General features: G+C 36.3%; 1 protein-coding gene across 4 annotated transcripts in view; it reads right to left on the bottom strand.

Annotated features, from left to right (window-relative positions):
* dnajc14 (DnaJ (Hsp40) homolog, subfamily C, member 14) overlaps positions 1 to 14,473 on the bottom strand; it is a 53,896-nt gene that overhangs the window by 12,116 nt on the left and 27,307 nt on the right. For 2 of the 4 annotated variants that reach the window (XM_051676618.1, XM_051676617.1), the window contains exon 7: positions 10,034 to 11,582. The exons of 1 other annotated variant lie outside the window; for it this stretch is intronic. In XM_051676618.1, the coding sequence (XP_051532578.1) occupies positions 11,131 to 11,582 (452 nt within the window). In that variant the 3' untranslated portion in view covers positions 10,034 to 11,130. Of the gene's footprint in view, positions 1 to 10,033; positions 11,583 to 14,473 lie in introns of those variants that run through there. One more of the 4 variants, XM_051676619.1, reaches the window with a different exon arrangement.

Genomic DNA, 14,473 nt, shown 5'->3' with positions numbered 1-14,473 from the left:
CGGAAGAGGTTTGCCCAGTTTCCCTACTTTTGTGCATATTTAAGTCATTATGTGATAATGGGGAACTCTTGCTACATGTACGCAATCTATTCAATATTTCCGCAAAAGCTGAGTCTTTTTGTCTAACAATGATTTTTAATTCTGACAGAGCAAATGTGCTGTTCCACAAATCCAATGGAGCATTTTGCATATACAATGGGTTTCCTCTCAGGTGGCAATTGGAAATAAATCTCCCACAGCAATTATACTAACTTTACCAAATGGAGAGTAGTCACCTGTCTGCTTTATTTGTCTAAGCCTACCATGGACATAGGCTAGTAGGCTGTGGTTTACCATAGAAACTTCATCTATAATCAGTATATGCAAGTCACTAAACACCACACGCATTGTATTTACTTTTTATTCTCCTAAAGGTGTCTAAGTTAATTTTACATCTGTCCGGGTTGAAATGTACTATGGATGGTCTTGGTACCCAAGTTGAAAGCAGCAATTCCAGTAGGTGCTGTCAATAGGACAGAAATTTTGTCTGATGCAGTTCCAATTTGGGATAATAATATGGCCACTAGAACATGGGCATATTCGGGGGGCTCTGTAGCACATCCCTTTTGAGCTACAGTCACCAATCTTTGTACACATATAGATCTCATCAAGCCGGACAATTTCATGCTGACAGTCATAAGTTCTGCCCAACAGGAAATTGGCTATTTTGGATTGTTTGAAAAATGCATGCTCTGGAATTTAAAATACTCCTCCCAGGGATTTCATGTTACAGGTACCAAATGCGGGCGACATCATGCACATTGACGATGCTAAATTGCGAAAGTATTTTTGATATATCAAACGGTGTTGCCATGGCGACGTGATAAAATAACGTAAAAAAATTGGAATAAGGAAATGTCTTATATCTTCTGCTTGCATGGTGTGATTTACATCAAAATTGAGCCAAATGTTTGTCCTTGCAGGCTGATCACATTGATGTGGCTATTGTGGGTCACGGTCGTAGCGCCACCAACTGGCGGAAGGAAGTGTGTCACTTTTAACAGACTTTGAAATATCCATCTTATTTTTACCTGAATTGCTTCCAAAATTTTTAGAATAATGTCAAGACAGTGCAGATTTAAAATTCTGAAGGGATTCTTAATATCTTAAATACTGTTGCCATGGCAACACATTAAATGTCATCATTCCTTTTTGTGTATATTCACATGTTTTGAGGTATTTGGCATGCTTGAATTTTGAACATATTTCTTATTTTGTATATAAATAAAATATAATAAAAATTTCAACTGAAATGTAAAAATACTAGAAATTCAAAGCCATATGTCTAACCCAGTTCTGAGTGGCAATTACAAGAAATGTCTAATAGAGTTCAGCCAAGCTCCATTGTTGAATGATTCCCAAAATAACACTAAGATTTTTCGTGTGGTGTCTAGAAGGGATCCCTCTTTCATATGTTATGTATATACTTCATATGTGTAACTATATTCTTCAGTTAACTATATTTCTCATTTCATGTGTTAAACATCTCTAGTTCTTGAGTTGGAGTTTCTGTTTCATCTGTTCTGTGTATGTTTTGATTGCCGATCCGGCACTGGAATGTGTAATTTTGAATTTATGATAAATGTATGTTGTGGCTGTTATCAGTGTTGTTTAGTGTCAGCAGTTTTTGCTGCAGCTCACACTCTTTTCCAGGAAACAGAAAAGCGAAATATGTCCCCCATTGTGATTGCCTTCTCGGCCATATGGTTTGTGTGTATGTAGAGTGTGTGTTTTGTCTTTATCTCTCTCTCTGTCTCTCGTATTCACTCTCAGGTGTGGGGTAACCAGGTGAGCTGATTGTTAACGTGGAGCACCGTTTCCTTCCTATATAAACCGAGTGTTTCATGGCTGGGTTGCCATGCTGTGCCATCTTGGTCACCAATGCTCTCGCGCAAATTCCCGCTGCCGGAGTGGAGAGTTTGTGTTCATCGCTGTCTGAACTTTGGAGTTCGCTGTTTTTTTTTTTTTTTTATTGTTGTTGTTTTTTTTTTCAAATATAGAACGGTCAATAAATGTGTCTGTGTTTCCACTACTCTCGTCTCCCCACATCTTTTATTGCATTTTATTTTTAAAGTGTAATACCCATCCATTGACATACAGATGCAATCTTGGTTTATTACAATAACACTTTATATTTGGGTGAATTAGAAACTAGAACCTCTAAAAACTAGACGCAAAAATTAACCAATAGACCAATCAGTCATGTTCTTGATTAAATTGCTGATCTATGTGTTCATCTACTGACTAACAAAATCCCAAGACTGATAGTGGCAGACGTAGAGATTAAATTACCATATAATGTGAAATATCTATTTGAGTGATAGAATAGGTCATTAAGAATGACTGTTTATCAAAATAGGTGATTTAAAATAATCTGTTATTGTGCATAAAATAATTAATATTCATGAGTTTCGCAGCACTGCCACCCAGAGTACTGTTTTCCTAGAGTTTAATTTATTTAGAACTAACTTTGTGTTAATGTTCCCTTTCAAATAGCTTATTCCATCTGTTACAAAGCCGATAGGCCTACAGGATTCTATTAGCAGAATAACACTGGATACGCATGTACTCTCCATCCATGCCTACACAAAATTGTTACTGTGGATCCTGTGGAAATGCAGTTGCATCGCAAATTCATGGATATTTATAATCTGATTGTGACTCCAGTTAATGAACTAGTACTTGTTGCAATGAAGCTTGGTACCTTAATCCATAAGAACAATGCATGGGCGCTTGTTTTGGTGTTGCCACCCCTCATAGTATAAAGTACATAGTACAAATATATGAACTCTAATTGTATTTGTTCGTATATGGCCATATACCAGATTTAAATATCAGAAAATGTAAATATTGCAGCAGTCTTAATTATTGAATCCTCATTTGTCTTTTTAGTTTACAGATTTATTGTACATCTATTTTAACCTTAGATACGTTTTCTTGAATTACCTAACTGCACCGTAATTTGATGACCAAACTTCCGTTGTGGCAATGTATTTGATTACGTTGTGACAACCTTAAAAGTGAATTTCCTATATTCGGAGACACAACGTAAAAACAGCTTGTATTCGGGAGCAATGACTTCACTCTCCATCCCATGTTGTCCAAATCGCTCCGAACCGATGTCGTGCGTTTGTGCTGATTTGTGCCATTAAATGAAAAACTAACTATTTATCTTCCTTAGAAATAGCATCAAACTTTTTGGGAGTGGTGACGTCACTACAAATCGCTCCAAACCGGTGTCGTTTGTTTGTGCTGATTTGTGCTGTTAAAAGAAACATAAAATATTCCTTTCTTTGTATTTAACAAGATAGCTTTTGGGGGCCATGAAATTATTCCAAGTTTTTTCGCAAGTAAACAGCCACAGTATTCAGCTCTGAATATGTTTATTAGTTTGAATTCTGCTAGAAGCTGGCGCAACTTGTGTTGACGGTGTTTGTGTAATTGCTATATTTTAGCTAATATTCAAAATATTTCGTTGAAATTTCAGCGCAGTGTTTGAAATCATGTTACGTGCCGTTCACATGCTTGAATGCGTTTGTTTTTGCGCTAAAATGATATGCAATGCCACAAAAGAGCAAAATGTATGTGTCTCAATTCGAGTTTAAGTTAAGTTATTTTTACCTTGACATGGCATCTAAAAACACAAACAAACCATCAAAGACGTCTATCTAGCACACGTTTACATTTAAATCATTTATAAAACAGGGCAGATGGACACAAAAATGAGCTCAGTGTTAACGGCCCCTCAGTGTAAGACTAGAACTCTGTAGAAACGTTTGATCACACTTGCCTATTCTTTATTATTTGTTACTGCACATTTTAGATTTTAGAATATAACATCATCAAAACTAAGACGTAACACAAAAGTATGGAAATTATGCAGTGCCCAAAACAAATTAAATCAACAATTCTCCTTGAAACAACCAGAGGTTACCTGTGGGTTTTTCTTTGTATCCCGAACAATTCTTCTGGCAGTTGTGGCTGAAATCTTTCTTGGTCTACCTGAACTTGGCTTTTGATCAAGAGATCCCCGCATTTTCCACTTCTTAATAAGTGATTGAACAGTACTGACTGGCATTTTCAAGGCTTTAGATATCTTTTTATATCTTTTTCCATCTTTATAAAGTTCCATTACCTTGTTACACAGGACTTTTGACAGTTCTTTTCTGTTCCCCATGGCTCAGTATCTAGCCTGCTCAGTGCATCCACATGAGAGCTAACAAACTCATTGACTATTTATACACAGACACTAATTGCAATTTAAAAAGCCACCGGTGTGGGAAATTAACCTTTAATTGCCATTTAAACCTGTGTGTGTCACCTTGTGTGTCTGTAACAAGGCCAAACATTCAAGGATATGTAAACTTTTGATCAGGGCCATTTGGGTGATTTCTGTTAACATTATGATTTAAAAAGGAGCCAAACAACTATGTGATAATAAATGGCTTCATATGATCACTATCCTTAAATAATTGCATGATCAGTCATATTTTCAAAATCAATGCCAAATTTTCACAATTTCTGCCAGGGTATGCAAACTTTTGAGCACAACTGTAGATAGATAGATAGATAGATAGATAGATAGATAGATAGATTCTCTGAATTCTCTGAACTTTTAAATACTCCTCCTAGGTGATTCATGAGACTGTCACCACATTTAGACAACATTATGCCAAGACATCGAAGATCTTAAATTGTGAACAGACTTTTAAATGTTGAATGGTGTTGCCGTGGCGAGGCAATAAATTAAGGGCAAAAATGTGAAACAGGAAATTCCTTATAACTTCTGAGTGCATTGTATGATTTTGATGAAAATTCAGCTGTATGTTTTGTAATTGGGGCTGATCACATTTATGTGGCTATTATGGGTCATGGTCATAGTGCCACCAACTGGCACTAGGAAGTAAGGCAATTTTATCAGGCTTTGAAATATCCCTGTTGTGTTTACATGCATTGCTTCAAAATTCTTTAGAATAATGTCGAGACACTGCTGGTGTAAAATTGTAAAGGGATATTTGATATCTTAAATAGTGTTGCAATGGCAACACATTAATTGTTATTATTCTTTTCTTCCTATATTTGGGTGTAAACTTAAATGGTTGTAACTCATAAATGCTAGGGAGTACAGACCTAAGCCTGGTTTCTGTTTAAAGAAGACACTTGGCAGTTTATTGTGTAAGTGAAATCAGTTTTTAAAGTGAAATAAAAAAGTTATAGAAATTTAAGTTTATTGTAATGAAAATGTACTGCACAAACTTTTTATTTTATATAAATAAAATATACAAAAAATAATCATCTGAAATGTAAAAATATTAGAAAATCAAAGACACATGTCTAATCCAGTTCTGTTCTAAATTGTAGGTCGATATATAAAAATGACCTTTTGGTGACAAATTTCTGATGCAGTACCAGAAATGTCCAATAGAGGATAACCAAAGTCCATTGGTGAATGATTCCCAAAATACCACATCTGCACAAGATTTTTTTTCACAGACTGTGATGACACATTTCTGCCTTATTTATCAGCGTAAATCTCGCAATTTTTTTATATCATATTTTTTTTTAATTTTTTATATTGAGTGTAAATTTATAACATTATGCTTATTGTTATATTACCCTGGAATTATTTTTAAAAAACTAATTACGACAGTGCTTTCACTCTGGAAGCGTTTCTATAGCTTCTATAGCAGCGGCTCTATACAGAAAAATACTGAGATTTCTGTTACTAAGGTGAGTGTTTATTTTAATAAAGACCGTAACTTATAAAATGGTTATCAGGAGTGGGTCATTGATAAGTATTACAAACCTGATAGTCGTGAAATCTTATTTACATGAGGAGGAGGACAACATTTGCATCTAAAAGGTAAATAATAGAGCACTTTGTTCTACTCCACCTCCAAAATCAGTCTGGTATCATCCATTGTTGAACACGAATGAGATAATTTCTGAATTTACTGACGTCACAGTCTGTCACGTGCACGTGTTTACAAGTGAAAGCAAACTTGGCTGTGATTGGGTATTGCTGAAGCCTATAGGAGAAGTTACTGTTTACAAACAAACGCTCCTCCCCGCCTCCTCTGGGTTCTTTTGGTAGCCCAGAAAAGAACTGCTGTCTATGGGCGCTCTGCTCAAATTGCGCTGAAACTGCCCAAAAAGTGCTGCTTGTGGGGTTGGAACACCCCATTTCCCACAGATTATTGCAGAGTGGGGCTTATTTAAATTTCCACCAGATCTTTGCATCAGGAAAAACGCAAGATTTTACATAAATGATTATAATTCACGGGTCACCGCCAGTGTAATCACGTCTGCTGTTAGACACAATTGATCCGCAGCAACTGTTGGTTGTATTAACTTTTTTAACGAAGAAATTACGTAAACTTTGATTGCAAACTACTGTTTTTATCTTACTAAGTGTTGTCACTGTGACAGATATGAGGTCAAATATGATCTAACAATGATCATATCTGATCAAGATCCTCATATACGATTTAAGGGAGGAACGGATCCCGTCTCCACCACCACAGCGCATGAACTACTGTTTGTGAAAGGATAAGTGAATAAAATAATGTCATACAATTTTGAATACAGTAAATAATATTGTTCAATCAAAAACAGTTGTTATTAAGTTTTGATATGGAATATGATCATACTGAAGTAAGAATATTATTATTTGTTGTATCAGGATTAATAATTGAAGCAGTAAAGACACGTTGCATTTCTAGTGGTAGTTTTTACTTTCATATATAACATTTCTTAGCCTTTAGAAGCGTGTTAAACATGTGAGGATGTGTATTCATCAACTTGTTACATGTCTGACATGATCATATAGACTCATTGAACCAAATTTAAAGTTGTTTTGCTGAAATTTCAGAAAATAACCCACATAATTTCTTCTCTGTAAACCATAGACAAACCATTTATAATAACTTTTATTAACATTAAAAGACATTATTACATTCTATAAAGCTTAAAAGATTATTAAAACTGCAGCGCTGCCTATTTCCACCATTTAAATCTGCTGCTCAAAAGAACCCGGAAGCGCGGTTTCCTGCAATGTGACGTCTGAGTAATTTCATCTATAGACCTGTTTAATAGTACATGTCTCATATTTTCAGGTTCATAAGTTGTAGTTTACTGTAGTTTTAAATGATAAACCGTACTTCTGATTAAGATCTATAATATTTTAAATTGGTTTAAATTGTTAAATCTCCTGGAATTTATTTTTCAACTTTTTCAGATGTGCTCTAATTCATACAGTATAAAGACACACTAGACTATTAATATATACTTATTCTGTGCATTGTGTACTTTTTGTGTCAAATCACATTCATTTTATCCATCAACAGTGCATGGTCACTTTAATTGAGCGCCAGCGGCGCAGCAAAAACAGACTCAGAGCCGAAACCCCACGCTACGCTCTGACACACGGCTGACACTTCCAATGTGTATGCTCTAATCTGTTATTATGGATGACGAAAAAAATACGCTCTGCTCACTGCTTGTGATGAGAAACAGGCGTTACACCATAGCACACAATCTGATAATTATGCTGGTAGCACATCCTGATAGGTATTATCTGGCTGACAAGATGTGCTACCTAGGTTTTTAACATCTTTAATGCTGTTGTAGTATATAAGGACAGGTTCTCCCATGCCTCCACATGTGCTACCCAAGTTTAGACTTTACACATCACCCTTTTCACTGCTGGTAGTTCATCCTGAGCAGGAAGCACAGATTGTTAGAACACCGGCAGTTTTTCTTGCGTACCACCACTTCTCAGAGTCTCCCAGTACAATGTAATGTCTTTATTTATTGTAAGTGATTCGATGAGGCAAGCCAATCACTTTTATCTGACCTTCCAAATGATTTGGATAAAATCGTTGTGGTAAACATCCGAGCCCAAACTAAGTGGTGAATTTAACAACACTCAACACGTGCAACGGCAGCATCGATGGTCGGAAAGCTATCCATGGTCCAGTTCTGGCCTGGAACGCACGTCTAAGCTTGTCTGGACATAGTTCAGTTACACTCTTTTCCAAAATATGAACCAGTGAAAAAGTAACTTTTAGGTGAGCGCATTTTATCGCGTCTTATTCAATCAAATGTATTTATGCAAATTGTTTATCCGCTGGGTGCAGTCAAAACTACAGACTTAAAAAATGTCAAAGCTGTTACAGGAGTGATGTCAGCTCATATGCCCAATCTTTTTTCACAGAAGATAAATCGATGATGAAAACCGAAGCTTCAAAGAAAATACACAAGAAAATGTGCATTTTATTCTCAATTCTTTTCTGTAGTGCTCGTAAATAGATTATGTGAAGTGTCACTGAACTTGCCTATGTATAAATCCTGAGTGTTAGTTGTATACAGGTCAGCGTTCACAATCCTGAACATCATCAAATCAGTTTGTTCATCCTTTCTTATGATTATTTATAATCTGCACAAGTATATGGCTCTTGTGTGTAAATCATGTGTGCAGGACAAGAAAAGGCTAATTGTCCCCTCATTGAATGGGAGGATTATAATAATAAAAAAGGAGAAACAGACATTATGCTCTTTTTTCAGTTTTAGGCTACATTATTTTTGATGTGGTCAAAGATAGACTTAAGCAGGTCTAAATATTCTTCCTCAGATTTCATAAACAATAACTCTACATGGTATGTTTTTATTTTCAAAGTTAATAAAAACCTATTTGTTAGTTGAGAGTATACTCAATCCAGCCCAGCTGGCACCAACAATCATGCCACTCTCCAAATCATAGAAATCACATTTTTCCTCATTCTGATGGTTGATGTGAACATTAACTGAAGCTGTCCCGTATCTGCATGATTTTATGCACTGCTGCCACACAATTGGCTGATTAGATAATCGCATGGATGATTGTTGGTGCCAGATGGGCTGGTTTGAGTATTTCTGTAACTGCTGATCTCCTGGGATTTTCATGCACAAGAGTCTCTAGAATTTACTCCGAATGGAGCCAAAAACAAAAAACATACAGTGTGGGGCAGTTCTGCATATGGAAATGCCTTGTTGATGAGAGAGGTCAACAGAGAATGGACACACTGGTTTGAACTGACAAAGTCTACAGTAACTCATATCCCTGTACAACTGTGTTGAGAAGAAAATCATCTCAGAATGCTATTCTGAGATGCGGGTTGGCGCTGTTTTGGTGGCACAAGGGGAACCTTCACAATATTAGGCAGGTGGTTTTAATGCTGTGGCTGATTGGTGTATAAATACAGTATATATGTGAGAACCAACTACGTAATGTGTAACTGAAATTACTTAGGGTGTTTTCATACCTAGTTCGTTTGAGCACTCGGTCTCAGACCGATATTACTTGTAAATGTTTACATCCCACATGATCTCAGACCCCCCTCAAAGGACCCACAAACCAACCATACTCAGATCACCTGAATTGGGTTTGGTTCATTTAAAACATACTACATGTGAAACCACCCTTAGTCTCTTTTGCTGGCAGCATTTGAAATCTCAGCAGCATATTGTGGTGCTGGTAGACATCCACTTTATACCATATATAAATAAAAAGCACAAACATCATAGACTCACACTTGTAAATGCTCAGGAAATTTTAAATTAGTCTCATCGCAATTGAGCAAATCAGCTTTAATACAGGAAGATTGGGGTGATGGCAAAAAGTGTCCTGCACATTAGAACCATTATGATTGTCTGAATTCAGAGTGATCTAGACTATTGTATTCTCTTGTATAAAGATAAGATCACTCTAACACCAATTATCCAAAAAAAAAAAAAAAAAAAAAAAAAAAAAACCTACAAATGCAGCACTAAATACATTACTGCATCAACTTCAGAACCTCAACTGGACTGAATACAGTAAAATGAATCATATGTTTTTAAAATGTTAAGTGGAATATTGCATTGCACACAATCAGTTACAGAAATAACAAAACGAATAACAACTAAAACATAAAACAAAGAACCGGGGAGGTAGTGCATTAATAATACTGTAAACTAAATGAATGGATTGTTTATTTCTGGTATACCTCTTCAATTATCAGTCATGAAAAGAAATTATACAGAATTTGGCATTATCAGAATAATGTTTCTGTAAAACATGAAGAACAGAATAGAGTCTGACCTAACAAAGCAAATGATTTACAAAATTGATGATTCAGGTAAAATGTAATAATCAACACAATCATGTATTATTGGTTTAGTTTGGGTCATTACTATAGCGTGACAGTGTGGTCAATCATAAATTGTGGTCAAGATGTAAAAGTCCAGCTATTTTAAAATATTTTTTTTTAGTTGCACTGTAACCACATTAAACCAGTTGATGGTAACTCAATCTAACAGACCTAACACTCATCTCTTCCATTTCTTTCTTAAATCACAGTCACAGGCTGCAAGATCACTGAAGAAAATTGTGTGAAGGAAAGAAAATCTAATTTTAATTCTGGAGTGTAGAGCCTCTTCAAATTTAGTGATTTTTTTTGGGTTTTCTGTTTCCTATAAAGACTTAAATAAGCACTTTTACAAAGAGATAAAACTGTTAAGGGAGTTTCTGAATTTGCTTTTTGGGTGAACTTTCCATGTCATGTAATACTTATTATATATTACAATATAATAATATTTCAAATAATAAGTAAATTATTATTTGAAATATTTGCCTCCTAAACATGTGATCTATTAAATGAAATATATATATATATATTCCTCTATATCAAATGCCCAGAAACATTTGAAAATCACTTATTTTTTTCCTGTCAAATAGCAGATGAAGAGAGAGTCATCCCTGAGGTCTGTGTCATTTATACTAATGTATCCTAATGTGACAGTACAAACAATAACAAAACACACAGCAACATCCTGAACATCTGATTCAAATAATCAAGCCTGAAGCAGAAACGTGTAAATGCAACTGGGAAAAAGTACTTTTGTGTTTCTGGAATGAATGTGATTTTATTCTTGGTAAATTGGTGATTAAAAAAAAAAAAAAAAAAAGGACTTCAAACTCCAAACAGCAAGTTATTTTTCCTTCTTGCGTCTCTCTTCGCTTGCTCCTCTGAGAGTAAAAATTTGGGTAAACTATCAATACAGTGAGTATCACTACGCTTCATAAATCCAACAATGAAATGTTCCTCTGAGGCCGAATGATTCTGTCTTCATCTTGCACTGGTTGGCCAACATCAAACCATGGGAACAGGCAGTACTCCATCTCAACAGCCATGACCATATGATATTGCACTGCTCAGCGCTGGAATGGCTTGCGAACTTTCTTGCGCCGGCGCGGGGGCTTTCCTTCTTCAGTCCAGTGTTCGCTGGGGTCACCCCGTTGCCCTCCTGGGCTAAAGAACCCCATTTGTGGAGGAGATCCTGAAAACATTCCTGTAGTCCCTGCAGGGGCTCCTGAGCCGTGATGTGGTGGCGGTGGTGTTCCAGCCGGGAAGAAGCCTCCGTTAGCAGGCGCATCACTGGGAGCTCCACCCTGGAAGAAGCGGCTGAAGATGTCCTGCAGGTCTGCAGGTGGACCTCCAGCAGCTGCATGATCTGAAGCAGATCTACAGCACGCACACAATTCAAGAGTTAAATTAAAGACCGCAACTACAATAACATACTGACGGCTTAGAATTGTGTGTAAGGCAGAGCTGTATTGAAATCCCTCATCCTACCATCTATAACTATTTAATAATGTTTTATTCATACAGCACCTTTCTCAGACATAAGGTTGCTTATATAGCTTTTATAGACTACATGGAGTATTTGCACTTACAATATCATTTGAACACCACAGGAATATTTAAAATTAACTAATAAGGGCAAACAGGTAAATACGGTGAAAAAAGAAATGGTGACCAATTTAAGGACCTTAAATATACAATTTCATGTACATTTAACTGAAAATCTTGATTTGCTAATTTTTTGTGTCAAATACCACTGTGCCAAGTTCCTAGAAATCTGTATTCTTGTTGGCTTCTTTAAATTTTGAAAAAGTTGTATTTCTAGGTTATTTCATAAAACTTTTGCCTTAGAACTTTTGGACAATGCAAACCTAGCAGGAGATTGTTCAAGGAAAAAGTACTTATAGAGTGTAATAATTCTATAAATATCTTTGAAAGACATTAAAGGGAGTTCACCCAAAAATGAAAATTCTCTCAACATTTATTCACCCTCATGCCATCCAAGATGTGTATGACTTACTTTCTTCAGCAGAACAAAAACAAAGATTTTTAGAAGAATATCTCAGCTCTGTAAGTCCATAGAATGTAAATAAATGGTCATCAGACTCCACAAATCACATAAAGGAAACATAGAAGTAATTCATAAGACTCCAGTGGTTAAAGGGTTAGTTCACCCAAAAATGTATGTTTTTAAATGTTTTTAACTTTAAATCGTTGCTTCCGCCCAGCGCTGTATTGCTGTTTGAAATGAACCAACTTTTGCGTGATGTTCGTTCCTCTGTTGTACACAAAGCGTGTGCTTCTGTCTTCTCGTGTGAACACGCCATTGCACTTACGTCACTGATGCGTTGAAGTGATTTTTTAAGGTTAATGCATTTTTAATTATCTATTTATTTTTTACACATATTTATTTACTTATATTTTTATATAAGGTGGAGTAGGTCAGGCTGGAGGTTTCCCCGACCTGAATCGGACGGTGGGGGTATGTGACGTGGTAGAGGGCATATCCGGGCCGTGAGGATGCACACCCGGCGCTGAGTTGCCTAATCAGCGGGAGAGGGATAAAGGAGGAGCCGGGGATGCCAGAGAGAGAGAGAGAGAGACACACACAAGGAGCTCTGTGTGTGTGTGTGTGTGTGTGTGTGTGTGTGTGTGTGTGTCGACGTGTGTTATGTTTCAGTTCAGCGTTTTATGTTGGAATTAAAGTCTTGTTAATTGTTAATCCGGTTTCCACTTCCTCATTTCCCAATGAACGAGAGGCTTAATATAATGAATTAAATATAATACAAAAATAAAAAATTAATAAAATAAGGAATAATAATAATTAGATGAAATAATAATTTGGCTCTTGCATCCTGTTCCGGTTGCTGCCGGCACTCTGCACGAGTCTGTGTTTGTTTGTAGCTTGCTAGCTTGCTTAGCATTGCTTTTTCCTCTACGTTCATCGTTTTATTCTTTTCCATTGCATGCTTTTTTCTTTTTTATCTTTCCACTTTTCTACTGTTTCAACTGAGTGTATACACAGATCAGCCACAACATTAAAATCACCTGCCTAATATTGTGTAGGTCCCCATCACGCTATATTCCATCACGTTCATTACGATCGCAAAATTCAGGCCTGTTAATAGTTCCTAATATCAAAATCCACAAAAGGAGGTAGAGCCTTTTCCTATTTGGCTCCTAAACTATGGAATAGTCTCTCTAACACTGTTCTGGATGCAGACACACTCACTCAGTTTAAGTCTAGACTAAAGACTCATCTATACCTAATTTATCCACCAACTCACAATTAGGCTGCTTTAGTTAGGAATGCCGGAACCAGAAACACTTATCATGATCTATAACTCTTCAAAAAATGTTATGGCATCTACGCTAATATTATTCTATTTGTTTCCCTGTCTCAACATCGGGATTCACATGAACTGCGATGCACCTCACTGATCTCTACCTGCATCACCTTGGTCTAATGATGGACTACGCTCTTAAAATGGAATACATAAACTATCAATTAATTGGATTCCAGGATGAACTTCAAAGACATTAGTCATTAATCTTACAGTTAAATGCAGCCAGTGCCAGCCAGACATCACTTCAGTCTATTACTGATGCCAACTCCAACCATAAAACATGGGTACTTCATATGCCACTGCCTGAATCTTGGACTTAGGATAGACCTCACCGAAATGACCTGCCGGTTGAACTGCGATGCACCTCACTGATCTCTGCCTGCATCACCTTGGTCTAATGATGGACTACACTCATAAAATGGAACACATAGACTCTAAATGAATTGCCAACAAAAGCCTTCATCAGCCAACTAACAAAGGACAATGCATCAATGTGAACTTCTGCAGTTAATCCAGGAGGAACTTCAAAGACATTAGTCATTAATCTTACAGTTCATACAAAATCTTTGTTTAAACACTGGCCCTTAACACTTACTTACTTTACTAATTTTAAACCATGACTTGCACGGCACACAAATAACTAATATTTGCATTATATTCATGCCGTTTAGCCAGAAGGGAACTGGCCCCCACAGTGAACCTGGTTTCTCTCAATGTTATTTTTCTCCATTAACCAGCATCTTATGGAGTTTTGTGTTCCTTGCCACAGTTGCCTTCGGCTTGCTCACTGGGGTTCTAAATATAATTATTATTTAATTATATCTTTTTATACACAATTTACAATCATATTTAATCAAACTACACAATGCTGACTCCAAGACTTTATAGATATTACAGTTTAATTTCCTGTTAACGCATGATTTT

The sequence above is a fragment of the Myxocyprinus asiaticus genome, chromosome 37, assembly GCF_019703515.2.
Source record: "Myxocyprinus asiaticus isolate MX2 ecotype Aquarium Trade chromosome 37, UBuf_Myxa_2, whole genome shotgun sequence".
In the NCBI taxonomy this organism is placed as follows: domain Eukaryota; kingdom Metazoa; phylum Chordata; class Actinopteri; order Cypriniformes; family Catostomidae; genus Myxocyprinus; species Myxocyprinus asiaticus.
Note: the sequence above shows the minus strand (reverse complement) of the source record. Positions and strands in the feature narration are given on the sequence as shown.